This window comes from Zea mays, chromosome 3 (assembly GCF_902167145.1).
Source record: "Zea mays cultivar B73 chromosome 3, Zm-B73-REFERENCE-NAM-5.0, whole genome shotgun sequence".
NCBI lineage: Eukaryota > Viridiplantae > Streptophyta > Magnoliopsida > Poales > Poaceae > Zea > Zea mays.
Window position 1 is genome coordinate 186,868,656 of NC_050098.1, and position 19,149 is coordinate 186,887,804.

Below are 19,149 nucleotides of genomic sequence, written 5' to 3' on the forward strand. Positions count from 1 at the left end.
TGAGTAGAGACGCATTCGATGGCTTGTTGACGGTTATTGGGAGTCTGCTTCCGCATGATCACGTTATGCCAAAGAGCATGTACGAGGCACAAAAACTACTTCGTGCACTCAAGATGACGTATGAGCAGATTCATGCTTGTCCGAAGGGCTGCGTGCTATTTAGGAAAGAATACGCAGAGGCAAAGTACTGTCCCAAGTGTAATTCGTCTAGGTTTATGGAGGTAGACTCTAGTGATGGACAGAAGAGGCAGCTCGACATCCCCTTGACAATCCTACGACACCTTCCGTTCATACCGAGGATCCAGCGTCTTTACATGACAGAGGAATCCGCGAAACAGATGACATGGCACAAAAATGGAAAACGATACAATCCTGACAAGATGGTGCACGCATCAGATGGTGAAGCATGGAAACACTTTGATGACATTCACCGTGAGAAAGCCGAAGAGGCTCGTAATGTACGTGTTGCGTTGGCCACAGATGGGTTCAATCCCTATGGAATGAGCGCTGCCCCGTACACATGTTGGCCCGTGTTTGTTATCCCAATCAATCTCCCCCCTGGTGTGTGCTTTCAAAGGCAGAATATATTCGTGCCATTGATAATTCCAGGACACCCGGGCAACAAAATGGGCGTGTATATGGAGCCTTTGATCGATGAATTGGTACGTGCCTGGGAGGAAGGGGTATGGACGTATGACCGAGCTACGAAGACAAACTTCAGAATGCATGTTTGGTACCAGTACTCCATGCATGACTTACCGGCGTATGGGCTATTCTGTGCCTGGTGTGTTCACGGTAAGTTCCCATGCCCAGTTTGCAAGGAAGCTCTTAGGTTCATTTGGTTGAAAAAGGGTGGCAAATATTCGTCCTTCGATAAACATCGACAATTTCTTCCTGCTGACCATCCATTCCGCCTAGACATCAAGAACTTTACGAAAGGTGTCGTAGTGACAGACCGCCCACCTGCAACGATGACTGGTGCCAAAATTCGTCAACAAATAGATGGGCTCGTGGCCAATACAGAAGGTGGTTTTGTGGGATATGGTGAGCAGCATATGTGGACACATAAGTCTGGTTTGACTCGGCTCCCCTATTATGACGACCTGCTCCTTCCACACAACATTGACGTGATGCACACTGAAAAAAATGTTGTCGAGGCACTGTGGGCAACAATTATGGACATTCCTGATAAGTCAAAGGATAATGTGAAGGCAAGAGTGGATCTGGCAGCGTTATGTGATAGACCAAAACTAGAGATGAAGCCGCCAAGTGGCGGAAAGACATGGAGAAGGCCTAAGGCCGATTTCGTCCTAAGCAGGGCCCAGAGGAAGGAAGTACTTCAGTGGATCAAGATGTTGATGTTCCCTGATGGGTATGCAGCTAACCTGAGTAGGGGGGTGAACTTATCTACTATGCGAGTCTTAGGGATGAAGAGTCATGACTTCCACATATGGATTGAACGGATTCTTCCTGCGATGGTTCGAGGCTATGTCCCTGAGCATGTCTGGCTAACGCTTTCAGAGTTGAGCTATTTCTTCCGTCAGCTTTGTGCAAAAGAGTTATCTCGGACCGTGGTTGCAGACTTGGAAAGATTGGCCCCCGTGTTACTGTGTAAGCTTGAGAAGATATTTCCACCCGGCTTCTTCAATCCAATGCAGCATTTGATTCTTCATCTCCCCTATGAGGCACGAATGGGGGGCCCCGTGCAGGGACGTTGGTGCTATCCAATCGAGAGATGTCTAAAGACTATTCGAAAGAAATGTAGAAATAAATGCAAAATCGAGGCTTCCATTGCAGAGGCATACATTCTAGAGGAGGTCTCAAACTTCACAACAACTTATTATGGTGACAAACTGCCGAGCGTGCATAATCCACCCCCTCGTTACAATGATGGCGACAATGAATCGAACCTTAGCATATTTCGAGGCCAACTCGGAAGCGCAAGTGGCTCGACCACGAAGACCCTGACACATGAAGAGTGGCGACATATCATGCTATACGTATTGACCAACCTTGAAGAGGTGACGCCATACATGGAACAATTTCTTCATGAATTCTGGCGTCGATCAAGGGACCCCACTCCACAGGAATATGACGCTCTTCTTAGAAAGGGTGCGAGAAATGGGTTGCCCGATTTCATTTCCTGGTTCAAACGTAAGGTACGTACTTAGTTTGTAAAAGAGATACGCCTTTGAACTCAATTTAGCGTCTTTTAACTTGCGAATACTTGCAGGGCCAAAGAGATCCGTCTATGAGTGCCGAGTTGAGACAAGTAGCCAACGGCTTTGCTTATAGGGTCAAGAAATATTCTGGGTATGACGTCAATGGATACCGTTTTCGCACAACACACTACGACCAAAGTCGGCCCAATCGGAAAACAACGTGTTCTGGAGTCTTTACGCCGGGGCTTGACAATGTCGATTATTTTGGACGAATTGAAGAAATATATGAGCTCAATTTTTATGGTTCCAAACCTCTTACTCCAGTGATATTCAAATGTCATTGGTTTGACCCTCAAGTGACGAGACAGACACATTCTAATCTTGGGATAGTCGAAATTCGACAAGATTCCACCTTAGCAGGAGACGATGTCTATATCGTGGCCCAACAGGCCACACAAGTGTATTATCTCCCATATGCGTGTCAAACGAAAGAACATCTTAAGGGTTGGGATGTTGTGTATAAGGTATCGCCGCATGGGAGGTTACCTGTTCCTAACGATGAAGATTACAACTTAGACCCGGACACATATGATGGAGAGTTCTTCCAAGAAGATGGGCTAGAAGGGCGATTTGAGATAGACTTAACAGAAGCTATCGGAATGGACGTAGATATTGAAATGGTTGTTGATGAGGAGGATGATGAGGTGCAAAATGATAATGACTTAGTAATCCTTGAAGGCAATGATGAGGTTGCGTCTTCCGATGGTGTTGAGATTGAAATGCTTGATAGTGATGATGAGAGTTTTGATCCGGCTAACCCCGACACATATGAAGATTATTTTTAATCGATGTAATGCTATATGACTTTTTATTTCGCACCTGTTTTTAAATACATCTTTTTATATGTGCTTATTTGTTTACTCTTAATTGCAGGTTGTTGGACAAATATGGTGGGTGGTTTCCTGAGGAGGAGGAGGGGGAGGAGGAGTAGGACGACGGACGATGCAGAGCAGGCAGCGCAGCAGCACGAGGCAGAGCAGGCAGCGCAGCAGCAGGCGGCGCCTCAGGACGACGACGACCAGCAGCAGGACGCCTCAGGTTCAGGCGGCTCTAGTTCGAGGAGCATCTACCTGCGAGGCCCCGCGAGTCTCCCGCCGCGTCCCATACTTCGGGACAGACGGCCGTTGATTCGGCCGGAAGGGGAGAGGTATGTAACTTTATGTTCTTCATTCTTGTTCATATTATGTGTTCAAAATCATAATATAAACTAATACTTTTTATTTATCACTTGGTCAGGTCTTGGACGGTTTTGGATTATGCTGGGGGTCATCGTCGCCCCCCCAACAACATCCTCGGCCTGCTGTGCAGGGAACACTTCCCTGGACTTGTGGAGTACGCCGAAGTGACGGGCCCAGCCTTCACCTTCGACCACTACGCCGTCGCCCCCGATGCAGTAGACCGGGACGGCAGGGAATTCAATAACAAGGCGGAGCGGGTGAAGCAAGAGCTGTGGGTAAGTCTTAGTATAATATAAAATATGTCGCATTCGTTGCAAATTCTTGAAATAATGTATGGATACATCGTTTTTGTATGCAGGATTTCTTCAGATGCGATGCTGGATACGAGGCTAGGGCGGATGTGGTGGCCACCACGTGCTGTAAGAAGCTCGTCGTGGACATGCACTATGAGGCCCGCATCTAGGCCATCATCACCTACCACGGCTCTGTCCTTGGGGAGAAGGTGACCAAACCTCAAGCCCGAACCATGTCGTTGACCAGGGAGCAGTACCTGCAGGTAAAGTCATGCATGTTTGGTACCAGTACTCCATGCATGAATTTTATTTTATCTTCTGATATGCACTTTATGTGTTTACTTTGCAGGTGATTCCACATTGGTGCGCCGCACATCCTCTCTGCTGGGAGCAGATGGTGGATAGGTGGTGTTCGGCTGAGTGGGACGAGGCGCACACAGCTAGCCGGAAACGGCGTTTGCAGATGCAAGGCCCCTCGCACCACCAAGGCAGCCGGAGCCTGGGCCAATATGCCGAAGCATGGGTACGCCACCTTTTTTATTTAGATATATAGCACTAAGTTAGATATTATTTCTAACTATCTCGTTGGTTTTCGTTGCAGTCGGCGTCACATGGTGGCAGGCCTTGTTCCACCTTCTCGGCCTATGCTATGGCCCATAAGGGTAAGGCGACGTCCGACGTCACCTACAACCCGGATGACGGGCCCGAGGCCTACACCAACCCCGTCGTCTACAGCCGCCTCCATGACTACACCGCCATGGCGCAGGAGGTCCATGGCCCAGACTATGATCCGAGCACCGAGCCTATCGACCCCGATGTGCTCATGAGGGTCGGAGGAGGCAAGAGACATGGGCGGTACTGGATTGCCGACGAGGCAATCGACTCGTCCTCCACTCCCACTCTGTCTCAGGTGAGAGCAAGGAGCACGGGCTCGAGCCCAGCCATTCGACCTCGGCACGACAGCTCACATCATCGCATACAGCAACTCGAGGTTAGTACTTCTATAACTCGTCCTTCCTTTAGTTATATATCTAGTCTTTGAGTTACTATAACGTTGGCTTGTAATATTACAGACCCAACTAGAAGAGATGGAGGCGAGGATAATGGCGGAGCGGGCGGCGGCTGATCAGAGGATGGCGGAGATGTTCCAGTACATGCAGAGCCTTGGCGCCGCACAGGGCATCACTCCGCCACCTCCATTGTTCCCCCCAGTTGACCCTACTCTCTTCCACACTCCTGTGAGTATCAAAATTGTAGTTAGATGTTTGTAATGCATCTGGTATAACACATGCTATCTCTTCTCTGTGCAGGGGCAATCTGGGGCGGCATCCAACAACCCTCCGGAAGGGTTCAGCCCAACGCAACCCCGGCCAAACCGCCCACCTCCATGAGTCATTGTTTTAGACTTCAGAACTTATGTATAATACTTATGTTTCTGTTTGATACTTATGTGAGAGCTTGCGACGTTTGAGACTTATGTTTGTGTTTAATACTTGTGTTGAACACTTATGTTTGTGATGGATATTTATGTTTGTGGTCACGGTTTTATGTTTGTGTTGGCTATTTATGTCTGTGATGATATCTGTGATGTATATATGTGATATATATGTGATATCTTCTGTTTGTGTGGATGGAAAACAAAAAACAAATAAAAAAGGTACATACTGGTCACTTTGCCGAGTGTAACACTCGGCAAAGAGGCTCTTTGCCGAGTGTCTGGGTCATAACACTCGGCAAAGAGCACAGACCTGGGCACCGGCTTAGGTTCTTTGCCGAGTGTTATGTCGCTGGCACTCGGCAAAGAGGTCGTCTTTGCCGAGTGCCAATTGGGACACTCGGCAAAGAGCCTGACATGGGGACCCTCCCTGGCGGGCTCTTTGCCGAGTGTCCCAAATGGCACAACGGGTTGCCACGTTGTTAGGCGGCGCACGGTGCAAGTGCGGTACTGTCGAGCAACTGCCCCCTCGGTAACGCGTGGTGCGATCATTCGCGAATGTGTCATCTGACAAAAGCCTGCACATGCCCTATGTGCGGTGGGGCATGCCTCCGTCGTTCGCATTAAATGCGAGCGGCGAGCTTGCTTCCAACCGAAGGCTCTCATTGCGCGCCTACGAGCCACGTGGCGGCACTGGACCTTCCAACGGAGAGTGGAAAAGGGCGCAATCTGGCCTAAAGACTTGGGTCCACCTACAAGGGGTCCAGATGCCAAACGGAGGGTCTGGGACCCAAGTGTGGGGTCCCGACATCACGCATGGGGGTCCGCTACCCGCCCATGGGAGCTGGCCTGCATTCGCGGGGCCCAGGCTCCCCGTGGGGGTCCAGACCCGTTGGTGTAGCTCCCGAGCGTTTTCCATGTCAGGACACTTGACAACACCGGACCTATTCCTGAGCCGAGAGCAAGTCCCGAGGGCAACGATCCTGAGAGATGGGTCTGATCCCGTGGGCCCGGATGCTAACCAGTGATGGACCCAGAAATTAAAGACAACCTAAACGAAATTATCAACTGCAAACAACTATATGCGATATTATCAACTGAGCTCAAATATTTGGACTTGTGTGCTCCCTTGAGGTGGCAAGGCAGCCTAGGCCACAACCTATGGTGCCTAGGTGGCGAGTCCTCTCTCCGGAGCTAACCATACGAGTCTGTCTTAACATAGTAGAAATGGGTATAATAGTTATGGGTATAGATTGTAACGCTAAGAAGCTCTATTTTCTATGCAATAAAACTATACTCATTTAGAATAAATAATAGGAGAAGAATTTTGTTACTACTATTTTCCATTTCTCCTTTTATACCTGCGTCGCCGTGGGAAGAGAACAAGTGACGAGTCTTATATTCTCTTTTATACCTCCATTATTGACAGAAAAAAGTTCAGGATTAGAACCTCCAACACCACGGTCACTATATATATTATTATTCTCACAGGACGTACGGCCGCAACAATTGCGTGAGGTTGTCGCTTGCTACTGACACCAAATCTGCAGCTTAGTTGCTTGGTAGTTGATACCACTCCTTATAAAACTGCTACTGTTACTGTGAGACAGTGAGAGTATGGTCATGTCGAGGACCTACCAATCAGCGTATTTTGCATGGTCGACGTCTGACCAAAATCCATCGGTGTCTCGTTACTCTGTCGCGCAATAACCATCACTAATTATATATAGTTGATCGCCAGGCAGAGAAGTATAATTAGATGATATAGCTGTATGAGATATTACGTCAAACATGTATACTATACTACTATAGAGTGTTATATGAATATACTTTTAGTTGACTATATATATATATATATATATATATATATATATATATATATATATATATATATATATATATATATATATATATATATATATATATATATATATACTAGGTCAGTATCCGTGCGTTGCAACGGGAACATATAATACCATGATAACTTATATACAAAATGTGTCTTATATTGTTATAAGAACATATTTCATAATCCATTTGTGATCCTAGCCATAAATAAATTTTGTTATTTTAATTTAGTTGTTTTACTACTACATTGCAACCATCAGTATCATACAGACTTCGATATATGTCATGATTTGCATGGTCTCATCATTAGAAAGCACGTGCCACACCTGCCGGTAGAAGTTCCGTCGTACATCGTTAGTCATCAGGCACGCACCACCATACACGCTTGCTTAAACAAAAAAATGCAAGTGTGTGTTTGCGAAGAGAATTAAAGGCAGGCCGGCACAAAAGCTACCCCGACGATGGCGAGTGGTCATTGTTGTCGGTCCACCTCTGTTCACCTCCGGTGTCGAGATGACGCCACAATTCTTGATATAATAGTCGTCGAACACGCGCGATATGGTGAGTACCGATCACTCTTGGCTAGGCTGCCAAATGAAGTGCACCCCGGGCTCATCAGCGAGGTAGTACACCTGGTCGTTGCACCACCGGATGTGCTACTCCTCTACATACATCTTGTTCGAGGACACTCACACAACAACAACAATGGTAGTCATTCCAGCGCACAAGAATTCATGGCCGGTCAGTAGCGACTTACGTGGCAGGTTAGGCTTCAGGTGGATGATGAGCTAGACGGCGTGATGGCGTCGTCGTAGGTTGCGGTGCCCAGAACAACCCGAGAGTCGTCGTCATTGGCGACGACCATGAGGTCCCCATGTTTGACGATGGACAACGCGGTGCAGCCGCTCTGAACCGCGTCCAAGCGGCGGCTGCGTCGGAGCTTGCCGTACACAGCGGCGCATGGGCCATGTAGGACTGCTTCCAGAGGTCGAACTGATAGTCGCCAAGTTTCTTCTCGTCGTCAGTGAGCGACGCCAACGCGAGCGCCTCGTGCTAGTGGTGTTTGTTCGGGGTTTCCAAATAAGAAACATGGATTCATCTTTGGCATTGGTTTATGAAAATGATTTATAAGTTAGATCCATGGAAAAATATTACGGAGAATAAATGTTACACATGCAAAAAAAGTATTTAAGTTGAAAACATTCTTCAAACAAAAGAAATTGCATGCAAGGCTCTTCTTTAAATACTACTCCCTCAATCCAAAAATATAATTTAATAATCTCGGTGATACTTATCTACTACTACACATTGTGCAAAGGTAGCAGGTGGGCTTCGAGAGAGATGTAGTATATGTTTTTACTATAATAGATGTAGACATAAATACACATGTGGTGTAGTGGTAGCTACAAACACATTTACTTGAGGGGTTGTGGGTTCGAATCCCCTTAGAGCCTGTGAGCCTGTTTTTTAATTTAATTTTAGCTAGACGTGGGATGCACGTGGGGATGAGAATGAGCTTTGTAGGAGGGGGAATGAGAAAAAATAGGAATAGAATGGGGCAGCGTACCCCTTACCGTCTTAATAGGTAGTGCTACGAAGGCATAAACTCCCGGTGCCGAGTGAAAGCGCAAGCGCACACTCCTCGTCCTCGAAGCCACCGCGCAGCTTCCTCCTGTTTCCGCTCCGGCACTCGCCCCACCTCGTGCCGCTCCCCGGGGTCGCTGGCCAGCAGGCCCAAACGGGTCCACCATTTCTCCTTTAATCCCTCCCGCCCGAACCCCACCAAAACCTCCCCACACAAGCTCCCCGAAAATGCCAAAGGAGACGTTACCGTCTCGGTCTTCTCCTCCTCCCCCACCCGGCCACCCGCTCTTTCCTCGCGCCTTCCTCCTTGACGCCGCCGCCGCGGCCGCTCACTCACATTAAAGCGCGCCTTCGCCCAAACCCTACCTCGGAAACCCTTTCACGCCACGGGGCCCCAACTGCGCCTGTCGCAATGTCGCTCGAGATCCACGAGGGTAAGTCCGGCGGGCGATGGGAGTGCGTGGTGGTCGACGATGCTCAGCGCGGTGCTGATTGATTTCTCCTTGGGGGTGCTCTCCGTGCAGAGGATGGTGGGGCGTCTGGTGCACGTTCGGCGACGAAGGTGATGTCTGTTTCCGGGAGCGGGAAGCGGGGGCGGTACGTGCGGCAGGTGACGGGGCGGCACAACGACACCGACCTCCACGTGGCCGCGCGGGGCGGGGACGCCGCGGCGCTGCGGCGCGCGCTGTTGGACGCCGCGGCGGCCGTGGCTGCCACGGGGGAGGCGCCAGAGGACCTCGAGGCGGCGCGGCGTGCGGTGGCCGCGGAGCCCAACGAGGCCGGGGAGACCCCGCTCGTCGCCGCGGCGGAGAGGGGCCACCTCGGGGTGGTTGTGGAGCTGCTCCGGCACCTCGACGCGGAGGGACTGGCCGCCAAGAACAGGTCGGGCTACGACGCACTGCACGTCGCCGCCAGAGAAGGGCGTCATGGTGAGTGTCTATCCTTTAGCGCTCTCTCTTACAATTCGTGTATCTAATCTAAGTATAACATTTGGAGAATCGAGCTGGCAACTGCGAGTTTGTCAGTAAGAAGTTTCTCGGGCAACTTTAACTTATGCTACAATTGGCAAATCAGTTGACAAGAAAATAGCCTCTTCTCAGTTTGAACCAAATAGTAGTAGTTGCACAGTGCATGATCGTATCTGTTACTTTGATAGGAGCGTTATGCACATAGTACCACACAGTACTGGTGAGCAAATGATCTTGTTTAATGTTTTCTTTACTTCTAGGCAACGAATACTATGATACGAAATATAGAGCATATGGCCAGAGACAACAATATACTTCTCATTATTTTATACATAATTCGGTTATGGTTATCTGTTCATGTCTCCGCTAACGAAGGGATCCAAAACTATCCCTCTTGTTAACCTATGAACTCAGTGCCTCAGTATGTGTGCACTTTCGAGCGATATACGACCTGTTACTCTTCAAAGACCCATGTACTTTAGAATTCAGATAGTAATCACTCTGCAAAACAGTAGTTTTTTTTAATACAGATTGATATAAAGTAGTTTTTCTTACAAGTTTTGTGTGTAAGCAACTTGGAATTGGGACTTTTGGGATGGTAGGAAATGTTTTTAGTTGCATAGGAACATCAAACTGTAGCCTTTGGTTGTGGCGTGTAGATTCAGGATAGTTTGCGATAGATTCATGTGTGATAAATTTGTGCATGGTATTTGTGAAGCTATTGTAACATATATTTTCTTATAGGAAATTTTGTGATTTTATATTACCTATGCATTGGCATACTCTATAAAAGTATCTTCATGTCACCTGTTCGGTGTATTAATATTGGAGCAAATTGTCCTAACAAGTAGGAGCGCTTGTTTGCCAGCTGTTGTGCAGGAAATGTTAAATCATGATAGGATGCTTGCCAAAACATCTGGCCCTGCAAATACTACTCCACTTATATCAGCAGCTATGAGAGGCCATATTGAAGTTGTTGAACTTTTGCTGGAACAAGATGACTTTGGATTGGTGGAAATGGCCAGAGATAATGGAAAGAATGCCTTACATTTTGCTGCTCGACAGGGACATACTGGAATCGTCAAAGCGCTACTTGAGAAGGATCCTCAGTTAGCAAGAAGAAATGACAAGAAAGGTCAAACAGCTCTTCATATGGCCGTAAAGGGAACAAGCTGTGATGTTCTTAGAGCCCTAGTGGATGCTGATCCAGCAATTGTAATGCTGCCAGATAAAAATGGCAACACGGCTTTGCATGTTGCAACAAGAAAAAAGAGAGCAGAGGTATTTACGATAGATAATGAAAATTTGACGCTCATCTGCAGAAAACTTATGTGCATGTTTTTGTTGATAGTTGCTCATTCCTATTAATGATCATTGCTTTCTCCCTTTTTTTATTTTATCAGACAATCCTATGCATTATTCCACAAACATCCACACTCTTCTTCCAGTTTTAAAGAAATCTCCTGAATAAAATAGCTACTCAGACTAGGCCAGCTGTGCCCCTAGGTTTATTTCATATCTGGAAATTAAAATAATTTGACATACACTTTATACCTCACTGGCTCACTGCCAAATCATCTACAATCAGTTAGGGTTCACTTCTCTTGGGAACAGTGGCATTGAAATTTGAACCATATCATGTCCAAGTGCCAGTGGTCAGCGGCCACTTCCCACCTCTTAAGTAACCTGAAAAGTCAGTATTGTACTTTCAGGTGGATTTATCACTCAATTAAACACATCAGGACCAAAATATTCTTCAGACTGATAAAAAAATTGCAGCACAAAATGTGCAATTTTTTCCTTAGGCTGCATCAAGTAGCATCTTGTGCAAATTTGTGCTCGAGTAAAGTCTTACTAGTTTGTTAATCATATTGTTGAAGTTTCAAACTTCAAAGCAGCTATATTCCCATAGCATACATAAGATTATTTGATACTTCGATATGATAAATGATTACTTACTCCTAACTTAACTATTATATTTCAACTTCTGTTGGACTTAATGGTCTCTTTGTCTTATCTTCTACAGATAGTTAGTGTTCTTTTGCGGCTACCAGATACTCATGTCAATGCACTAACCAGAGACCACAAGACTGCCTTTGATATAGCTGAAGGGTTACCAGTATGTGAGGAGTCTTGCGAAATTAAGGATATTTTATCTCAACATGGTGCGCTCAGATCCAGGGAGCTCAATCAGCCACGAGATGAGCTACGGAAGACAGTGACAGAGATAAAGAAAGATGTCCACACACAGCTGGAACAAACAAGAAAAACCAACAAAAATGTTCATGGCATTGCTAAAGAACTCAGGAAGTTGCACAGAGAAGGCATCAACAACGCTACAAACTCTGTAACTGTTGTTGCTGTGCTGTTCGCAACAGTTGCTTTTGCAGCTATATTCACCGTACCTGGTGGAAATGACAATAATGGACTTGCAGTTGTTGTCCAGACTACGTCCTTTAAGATATTCTTCATCTTCAATGCTGTGGCTCTATTTACATCATTGGCAGTGGTCGTAGTTCAAATAACAGTTGTCAGGGGAGAAACCAAGTCTGAGCGAAGGGTTGTTGAGGTGATCAACAAGCTTATGTGGATAGCATCGGTTTGTACTACAATATCTTTCATTGCCTCGTGCTATATTGTGCTAGGCCGCCATTTCCAGTGGGCAGCAATATTGGTATCTTTGATAGGTGGTGTCACAATGGCCGGTGTACTTGGTACTATGACATACTATGTGGTGAAATCAAAGCGCCAAAGGAAGATTAGAAAAAAGGAGAAGATGTCAAGAAGAAGTGGCTCAAGTTCTTGGTATGACAATACCGAGCTCTCAGATACTGAACTTAATCCAGTATATGCCTTGTAAAGAGTGTTTGTCTCAGGAATCGAGTATGTACTAACAGATACAATAGCTTACATTATTTGTTGATTGTTCAATTTCTCCAGTTCCAGTAACAACAAAACCACACAGAACTTTCCCATTGTGCAAGGCTCTTGCAGTTGATGAATTTGATGGCAGCCAATGTGCTCAATCTGTTGTACATGTGAGTTACAATTTTTTTTTCTTTCTGAGAGTCACTTCTGTGCTTTATCTTCAGGATTGCTCGTATTGTAAAGCTCAAGCCAAGGGCTGATTTTAGATACTTAATCCTTAAAGTACTTCAAGTTATGTGCAACTCCTTTTTTACTGATTGCGTGAGAAGCAATGCCATGGTCATTCAATATGCGTTCACCTGCGTGTATTTTAGTATGCTGGTTCAAAGTCAAAATTATTATCCTGGTGCTACTATGTTTCATTCCTAGTTCTGCACTGGGTACCTTACTTTGGCGATGCAACTTCAGGTCTTGACTGGGCTTTAGTTCCTTTTGATCAGTTAGGCAGCAAGTCCTTAACATGCTATGTTGTCTTTCAATTATAATTTTCTAAACTGCAACTGTACGACATAGCAAATAACCTGTTGGGCTAAATCAAGAGTTTATTTTCAAGTTAGAGAGTATTTGGTTATCATGACCGAAACTGATTGATATTAAGGTGCTGCTTGGTTTACATAATTGTAACGTGATGATTAAACGATAACGTTAAATCATGCATGTTTAAGTCCAACCGTAATTAGACCCCGCACTAAAAATTGATACTGGCCTATTCAAATTTATCGCCGCTCAATCATTACCATTGACATTTACGTTACATTTTGTAAATCAAACGACATCTAAGTATTGCCGGTTCATTGTGGATGTACTTTTGTTTTTGTTATTTTGCTTTATATATTTGTGAACCTCCAGTCTTATGCTGAACACACTAAGGCCTCCTTTGAATTGCGGGGAATTTTCCCGTTTCTAGTGTTTTTTCTGTGAAAATGAACTGATTCCTATGAAATTCTGTGTTCCAAATGAGGCCTAACTAGTCCATGTAATGTAACACCGAAGTGTACTGGCTACTCATCACGTCAGCAACAGGATATGCAGCTAGATTTACTGAAGCCGTGGTGATACTGTTTATGATATTCACCTTGTCGAATTTGAAATGGTCACTGGGCACATGTCCAGGTATACTTCGGTGCAGGCATCACTGATGGGACAAAAGATTAATTTGGTCTGGCACTCGTTACTTTGCTTACTAATTAGAGAGTTGGAATTTCCCTCAAAAAAGAAAATAAGAATAGAGAGGGAGTAGTAAAAGTTGGCACAGCTATCCCAACGGACTCAAAATTCTGGCGGGTCTAGAAAGGCGAAAGGAGGCAGCTTGATGAGTCATGCAAAGATGCATAAGATTTGCTTACAAACAATGCAAACATTAACTAACTATTGGTAATTAAGAGGTAGGCAGGTGTAAAGTAGGCCTATTATGTTGCTCTCAGTCCTAACACCGCTCAACATCATCAATGTAGTGGATAGCTCTGCTTACCTTTTGCTTTAATCTTGCCATGCCTTTTGTCAACATGCTCTCTTAGTTTAAGGATTCCTGTCTTCACTTGGCCATTTCATCAGTATATATATGTTCTGCTTTGAGGTTAAGGAATTCCCTTGGTTGTGCTTCTTTTGTTTCATCACTATTCCCTTAATTGTGTTTCTTATAATGAGTAAAATCATCAAGTATAATCAAGTAATATTTGAAACCCAATATGCTCACAACTGGATATGCTCAAAGATCATAATGCAATAGCTCAAAGGTACAGTGACACACACGACTCGACGAGAAATATAGTATGTGTTGCATAGTTGATAGACATGGAAAAGCCCATGTGTGCTGCTAGTATAGTTAGGGGATATTTGGATAGAGGGACTAAAGATTAGTCTCTAGTTTTTAGTCTGATTTAGTCCTTTTTTTACCTAACACTAGGACTAAAATATTGACTAAAATGATTTAGTCTTTAGTCCTTCACATAGGTGCTAAAAGAGACTAAAAGCTCACATGAGTGTATTCCAAGGACATTTAAGTATTTGGACAATCTATTTAATGACTTTAGAATCTATTTAGTCCCTATAACCAAACAAGTAGGGACTAAAGTTTAGTCCTAAGACTAATTGAAACCAAACATGGCCTTAATAACTGAAGAACTAGATAAACTAGACAAAGCATCATGACCGGGGTGGCCAAGATGATAATACCAATGGGACAACAACAACAATAGTGAGGGCAAGAGGGGCAGTAGCAACAGTAGACATGACACACAACGAGACATGAGTGGAGGTGACATATCCTAGCAGGCAAAGCATGTACAATGGGTTGTGCTATTCAACAACCTAGCGATCATGTTCTTGGTTGTAACTTGTAAGATCTTTGATAGACACACAAAACGGGTCAAACTCCATAGAACATTAATTGTCAGTGGTAAATAGATAAATAGAAAGAATACTTTGAACAGTGTTAGGGGGTGTTTGGGACTGCTCTAAGTTCTAAATCTAACATGGAGTTGTAGTTTAAAATATTTATTTAAATAGTTTGAAACGTATTTTAATTTAAATAATAAAAAAATAACTTATCTAAATATCATCTAAAGTTTTACAACTCTAGCTTCACGATTTTCTAGGGTATCTAATGACCCGCTTTACTAACTCTACAAAATTTTCTGGAGCAGGAGCAATCACAACACCCTCTTAGGTGCAAGGAGAATACTGTTAAGGTAGAATGGCCTGGGAATAACCGAGTCATGTATTGATAACCAGAAGAGTGGAACCATCATCTACAACGATAGATTAAGGACTAGAAGAGTTAAAAGAACAAAGTTTAGAGATATTACCAACTAATGGAGTGGTGTGTTGCGACACACCAAAGTTGAGAGGTGGGTGCAGCACCATGGTGCTAAAGGTGCTCAAAAGCGACTGTTGGTCCCAAGCCATGTCGGTTCAGGGTGGCCAACATGGTGCGGGTGTAGGAGTTGCCTGCGAGTACAACGATTGCTGCCCGGGTGCGAAGGCCTGCTGTCGTTGCTGTCCTATAGGCGCTAGGCCGAGGTACATGGCGATGTGCCCTTGCCATGGGTTGACGTACGTTGGCCAAGAAGTCCCTCTGTCGTCATTGTTGGTGGTTTTGACAGGAGATACGGTGGTGCTGCGGGAGTTTCCACCACGACTGTCACCATTGTTGTTATTCATGTCGCTGTTGCCACCGTCATGGCCACTGTTGTGATGGTTATTGTTCCTCTTCCGGTTGTTGTCATAGTTGGACTGTTGGCATTGTCGGCACCGTTCCTAGTGCTAGGCGGGCGAGGTGGCATGGAGGATGAGACTTTGAAGCGGATGACACGCTGTTGGAGTAGAATGCCATAGGAGGAGCAGGACCAGAGGTGTCTAGGTGGATCTCTTCCAGCATCTCGAACCTTGAGGAAGTTCGAGAACGACGAGTTGCGTCAAATGATGGCCTCGACTTGCTAGAAGTAGTGGTTTAGACCACGCAAAATGTTAAGGATGAGGATCTTGTCGTCAACGAGCGACACGAGATTGGCTAGGGCATCATCCACGCCTTTGAACTTGCTGTAGTTTTCGCTCATGGTGAGGTCGCCCCATATAAAATTGCAAAAGGCAGCATCAAGGTGAAGAGTATGTGTCTCACGATTACCAAAGAACTACTTCGCAAGGCCGAGCCACAGGTGTTGTGCAGTGCAGCCACGTTCTCGGACGACCTCCTGAAGACCAGGGGAGATCGTGTTGGCGAGCCAATAGAGGACGACAGTGTCCATCCGGATCCAATTGGGATCGTTTGGGAGGGCGACTTCGGACTCGACCTAGTCGGCGAGGGTGTATCTCGTTAGGGCCAGCAACATTAGATCATGCCAACAAGTGTAATTGGTCAACGAGGCGTCCAACACGATGTTGATGAGAGAATGAATGTTCTAAATGACAGCCATCTGGTCTCCATAGTTGAGGAAGACGACAACAACTTTTTGGCTACGGAGGTCTTCTTCTTAAGATCGTAAACAGCCGCCTGCTTCCTCGTCACGGAGCTGGCGGGCAAGCAGCACGCGACGGTGACCTTCTCTTTGGCATCGTTGGCGGTGTTGACCAGGGCGGCAAGCCGCTCCTTGAGGGTGATGCGTCGGTATCCAAAGGCATGGAGGCCAAGGGGCCCTTAGGGAGGTCGGTGGTTAAGAGGGGTGCAACAGTCCCTATGTTTAGCGAAAGCGAGAAAAAAATTTAGATCTAGGCTCCGATTACCATGTTAGTGGGATTGCCGCCAAGGATTGATATATTGTATTGAACCCTTAGATGGTTTATATAGAGTACAAGACGTATAAGATGAGGCAATCCACGGATACTTATGACAATTTACGAGACATAAGATCTAGACTACTAAATATACTCTAACACATATGACAGTCCATAAGACACAACTACCAAATATACGGTTACTCCAGTTATATATATTTGAAGGGTATGGTTTTTGTGATTAGTTCAAGAAACAGGAATCACATATGCTTCGGTATGTGTTTGGTTTGAGGTCAAAGTAGGATGAGGCGGGAGCAACACCGTCCCCTTGATTTTTTGGGATCACGCCGCCACAAAAAACTACTCCGGTGTTCACATCGCCCCTACGCGACTCTCATCCAAACACTATTGAAACTGTAACCACTCTCTTCTATCCCTCTATGTACATCAACCAAATACACCCTTAATCAGAAACTATTATATATACAACCAATATAAACTGCTACCAACAAAAAATAATTGGCTATGCCCTAGCACCTTTCATTTTGGTTACAGCACATGAATGTGCCTAAAGAAACTGATCAGAGAAAATATCAAATGATACATCCCAATTTTGAAGACAAATAAAAATCGAGTGAATTTTTCAATATTTGTTGTTGCATATAAAACTGTTTGTCCTTGAACAGAAATTGCTTACATTGATATTCCTTAAGGCCATAACATCAGACATATATCATATCTACAGAAAGCTCAAGATCAAAAGAGTACAAAATTATTGGGGGGACACTGAATTTACATTTGTATTTCGGGTAATCTCAAATATACCATCAGCGTCTTCGGATTCCGCTGCTATTTTTGATGCTGATGATGACATGAAACGGAACCCTGCGTCACTTGCACTCTTCCTCACTGAGGCGAGCTGCTGTGACTTCTTGCAGTATGCTATTGCGCCTTGAATTGGATTGTCCATCTCTGAACTTGCACTGCTACTCCTCCTCAGCACTGGTCCAACACCGCCAGAGCCATTTGAGCTTGGGATTGAGAAGGATGATGAGTTTGACGAAGAACATGACGACGACGACGAAACAGAGGATGTCTTGTTTGATGACGAGTATCGGATGATGATGCTGGAGAAGGATCTTCTATGGCCACACTCGCCCTCTTTAAACTTGCCTCCTACCGTGGTGCTATTGCTGATGGGTGAGGCTATGTACCTCTTGCTTCCGATGTGGCCAAATGGGTTCTTCCTCCAGGTATTGAACTGTGTGCTGGACAGTTCATTTGCTCCAGGTACACCATTCTTGCCACCTGGATTCCCTCCTTTACTAGCAAATATTGTCTTCAGATAAGCTTTCGACGCCTTAAGCTTGAGGCCGAGGTTGAGGTGCCTGATGAACTTGAGCTTCTTGGACCATGGCTTCTTCTCACAGGCTGCCGCCTCCTCGGCAGCATCACTACCAGTGGATATGCACTCATGGAAGTAGTACTCTGCAGCGAGCTCACCGCTGCTGGCATAACATGAGTTTGCTGCTGACTGGTATGGTGTTGCTGGGGCAGTGCTTGCTGAAAGTAAGCCCTTCTCAGACGCGCTCTCAAGTAGCTTCTCAACCATCTGTATGCGTGGGGGAAGATGGAGCGGTAGCAGCTTGCCCTTGTAGAAGAGCTCATCTGCTGGGGACGCCACGGGCTCCCACAGGTCAGGTGGAGCCGACATGTGGAATTCAAACTCCCGCGAGTGTTGTGGCGAGGCTGCCATGGCACTGTTGTAGCAGAACAAGCTTGCGGTGGTGGTGGCCGCTCCCGATGCTGCTGGTGAGCTCAGATCCATGTCTATGTAGTCCTCTTCTTGGATTGGTTGGTCATGGATTTGGGGGCCATGTTTTGCCATCGCTCTTGCCTTATGCTTCGTGTGTTTGGTGACTCGAGTTTTGTGGTTTGGTTGGTCTTGGTAGAGGTGGTTGTTGTGTTTTAGGAAGGGAGTGGAAGAAGTTTCGGCATGCTTTAAAGCAGAAGGATCCCTGTAGCTAGAGAGGGGTTTATCAATCGGCTTATACTCCTTCTTACTAGGGACCTATCTGTGCCCCCTAGTGGCTATAAGTAATGCCGCACCAATGTTGTGAATTGTGAAGTGACTGTTTTTCTCTATTATTGGTCTATATGGCTGCGGTGCTTTTATGTGACTAGTCTATTTTTATACCTATTCCTTCCTTCGACATGCTTCTCCTCTTTTCATGACCGAAGCTACTAATTTTGTTTGGATGTGTAGGGTTACATTTATAAGGCCAACTTTAGATTCAACGAAAATAACACTATTTCACAAAAAAAACCTCACAAGATCTATTTTTAGAAATGGGGCTATCGTAAACATACCCTAATCAGAGCTAGTCTTACAAGGTCATAAACTTTTAGTGATAAATGATTTACGAAATGCCTACCGCTACGGGGCCTGCACACCAGTTTTCAAGCATGTTAACTGGACAG

At 45.5% G+C, this 19,149-nt stretch overlaps 2 protein-coding genes across 2 annotated transcripts; one reads left to right on the forward strand and one right to left on the reverse strand.

Moving 5' to 3' along the window:
* Window positions 1-8,931: 8,931 nt before the first annotated feature.
* On the forward strand, window positions 8,932-12,596 carry LOC100281471 (uncharacterized). The gene is made up of 4 exons (NM_001154389.2): window positions 8,932-8,994; window positions 9,085-9,489; window positions 10,397-10,809; window positions 11,555-12,596. Exons 1-4 carry the CDS (start codon window positions 8,973-8,975, stop codon window positions 12,386-12,388), a joined length of 1,674 nt encoding a protein of 557 aa, NP_001147861.1. The 5' UTR covers window positions 8,932-8,972; the 3' UTR covers window positions 12,389-12,596.
* A 4,707-nt stretch (window positions 12,597-17,303) lies between these two features.
* Window positions 17,304-18,780, reverse strand: LOC103651037 (probable membrane-associated kinase regulator 4). Its single transcript, XM_008676630.3, has one exon. It carries the CDS (start codon window positions 18,554-18,556, stop codon window positions 17,441-17,443), a length of 1,116 nt encoding a protein of 371 aa, XP_008674852.1. The 5' UTR covers window positions 18,557-18,780; the 3' UTR covers window positions 17,304-17,440.
* Window positions 18,781-19,149: the final 369 nt, after the last annotated feature.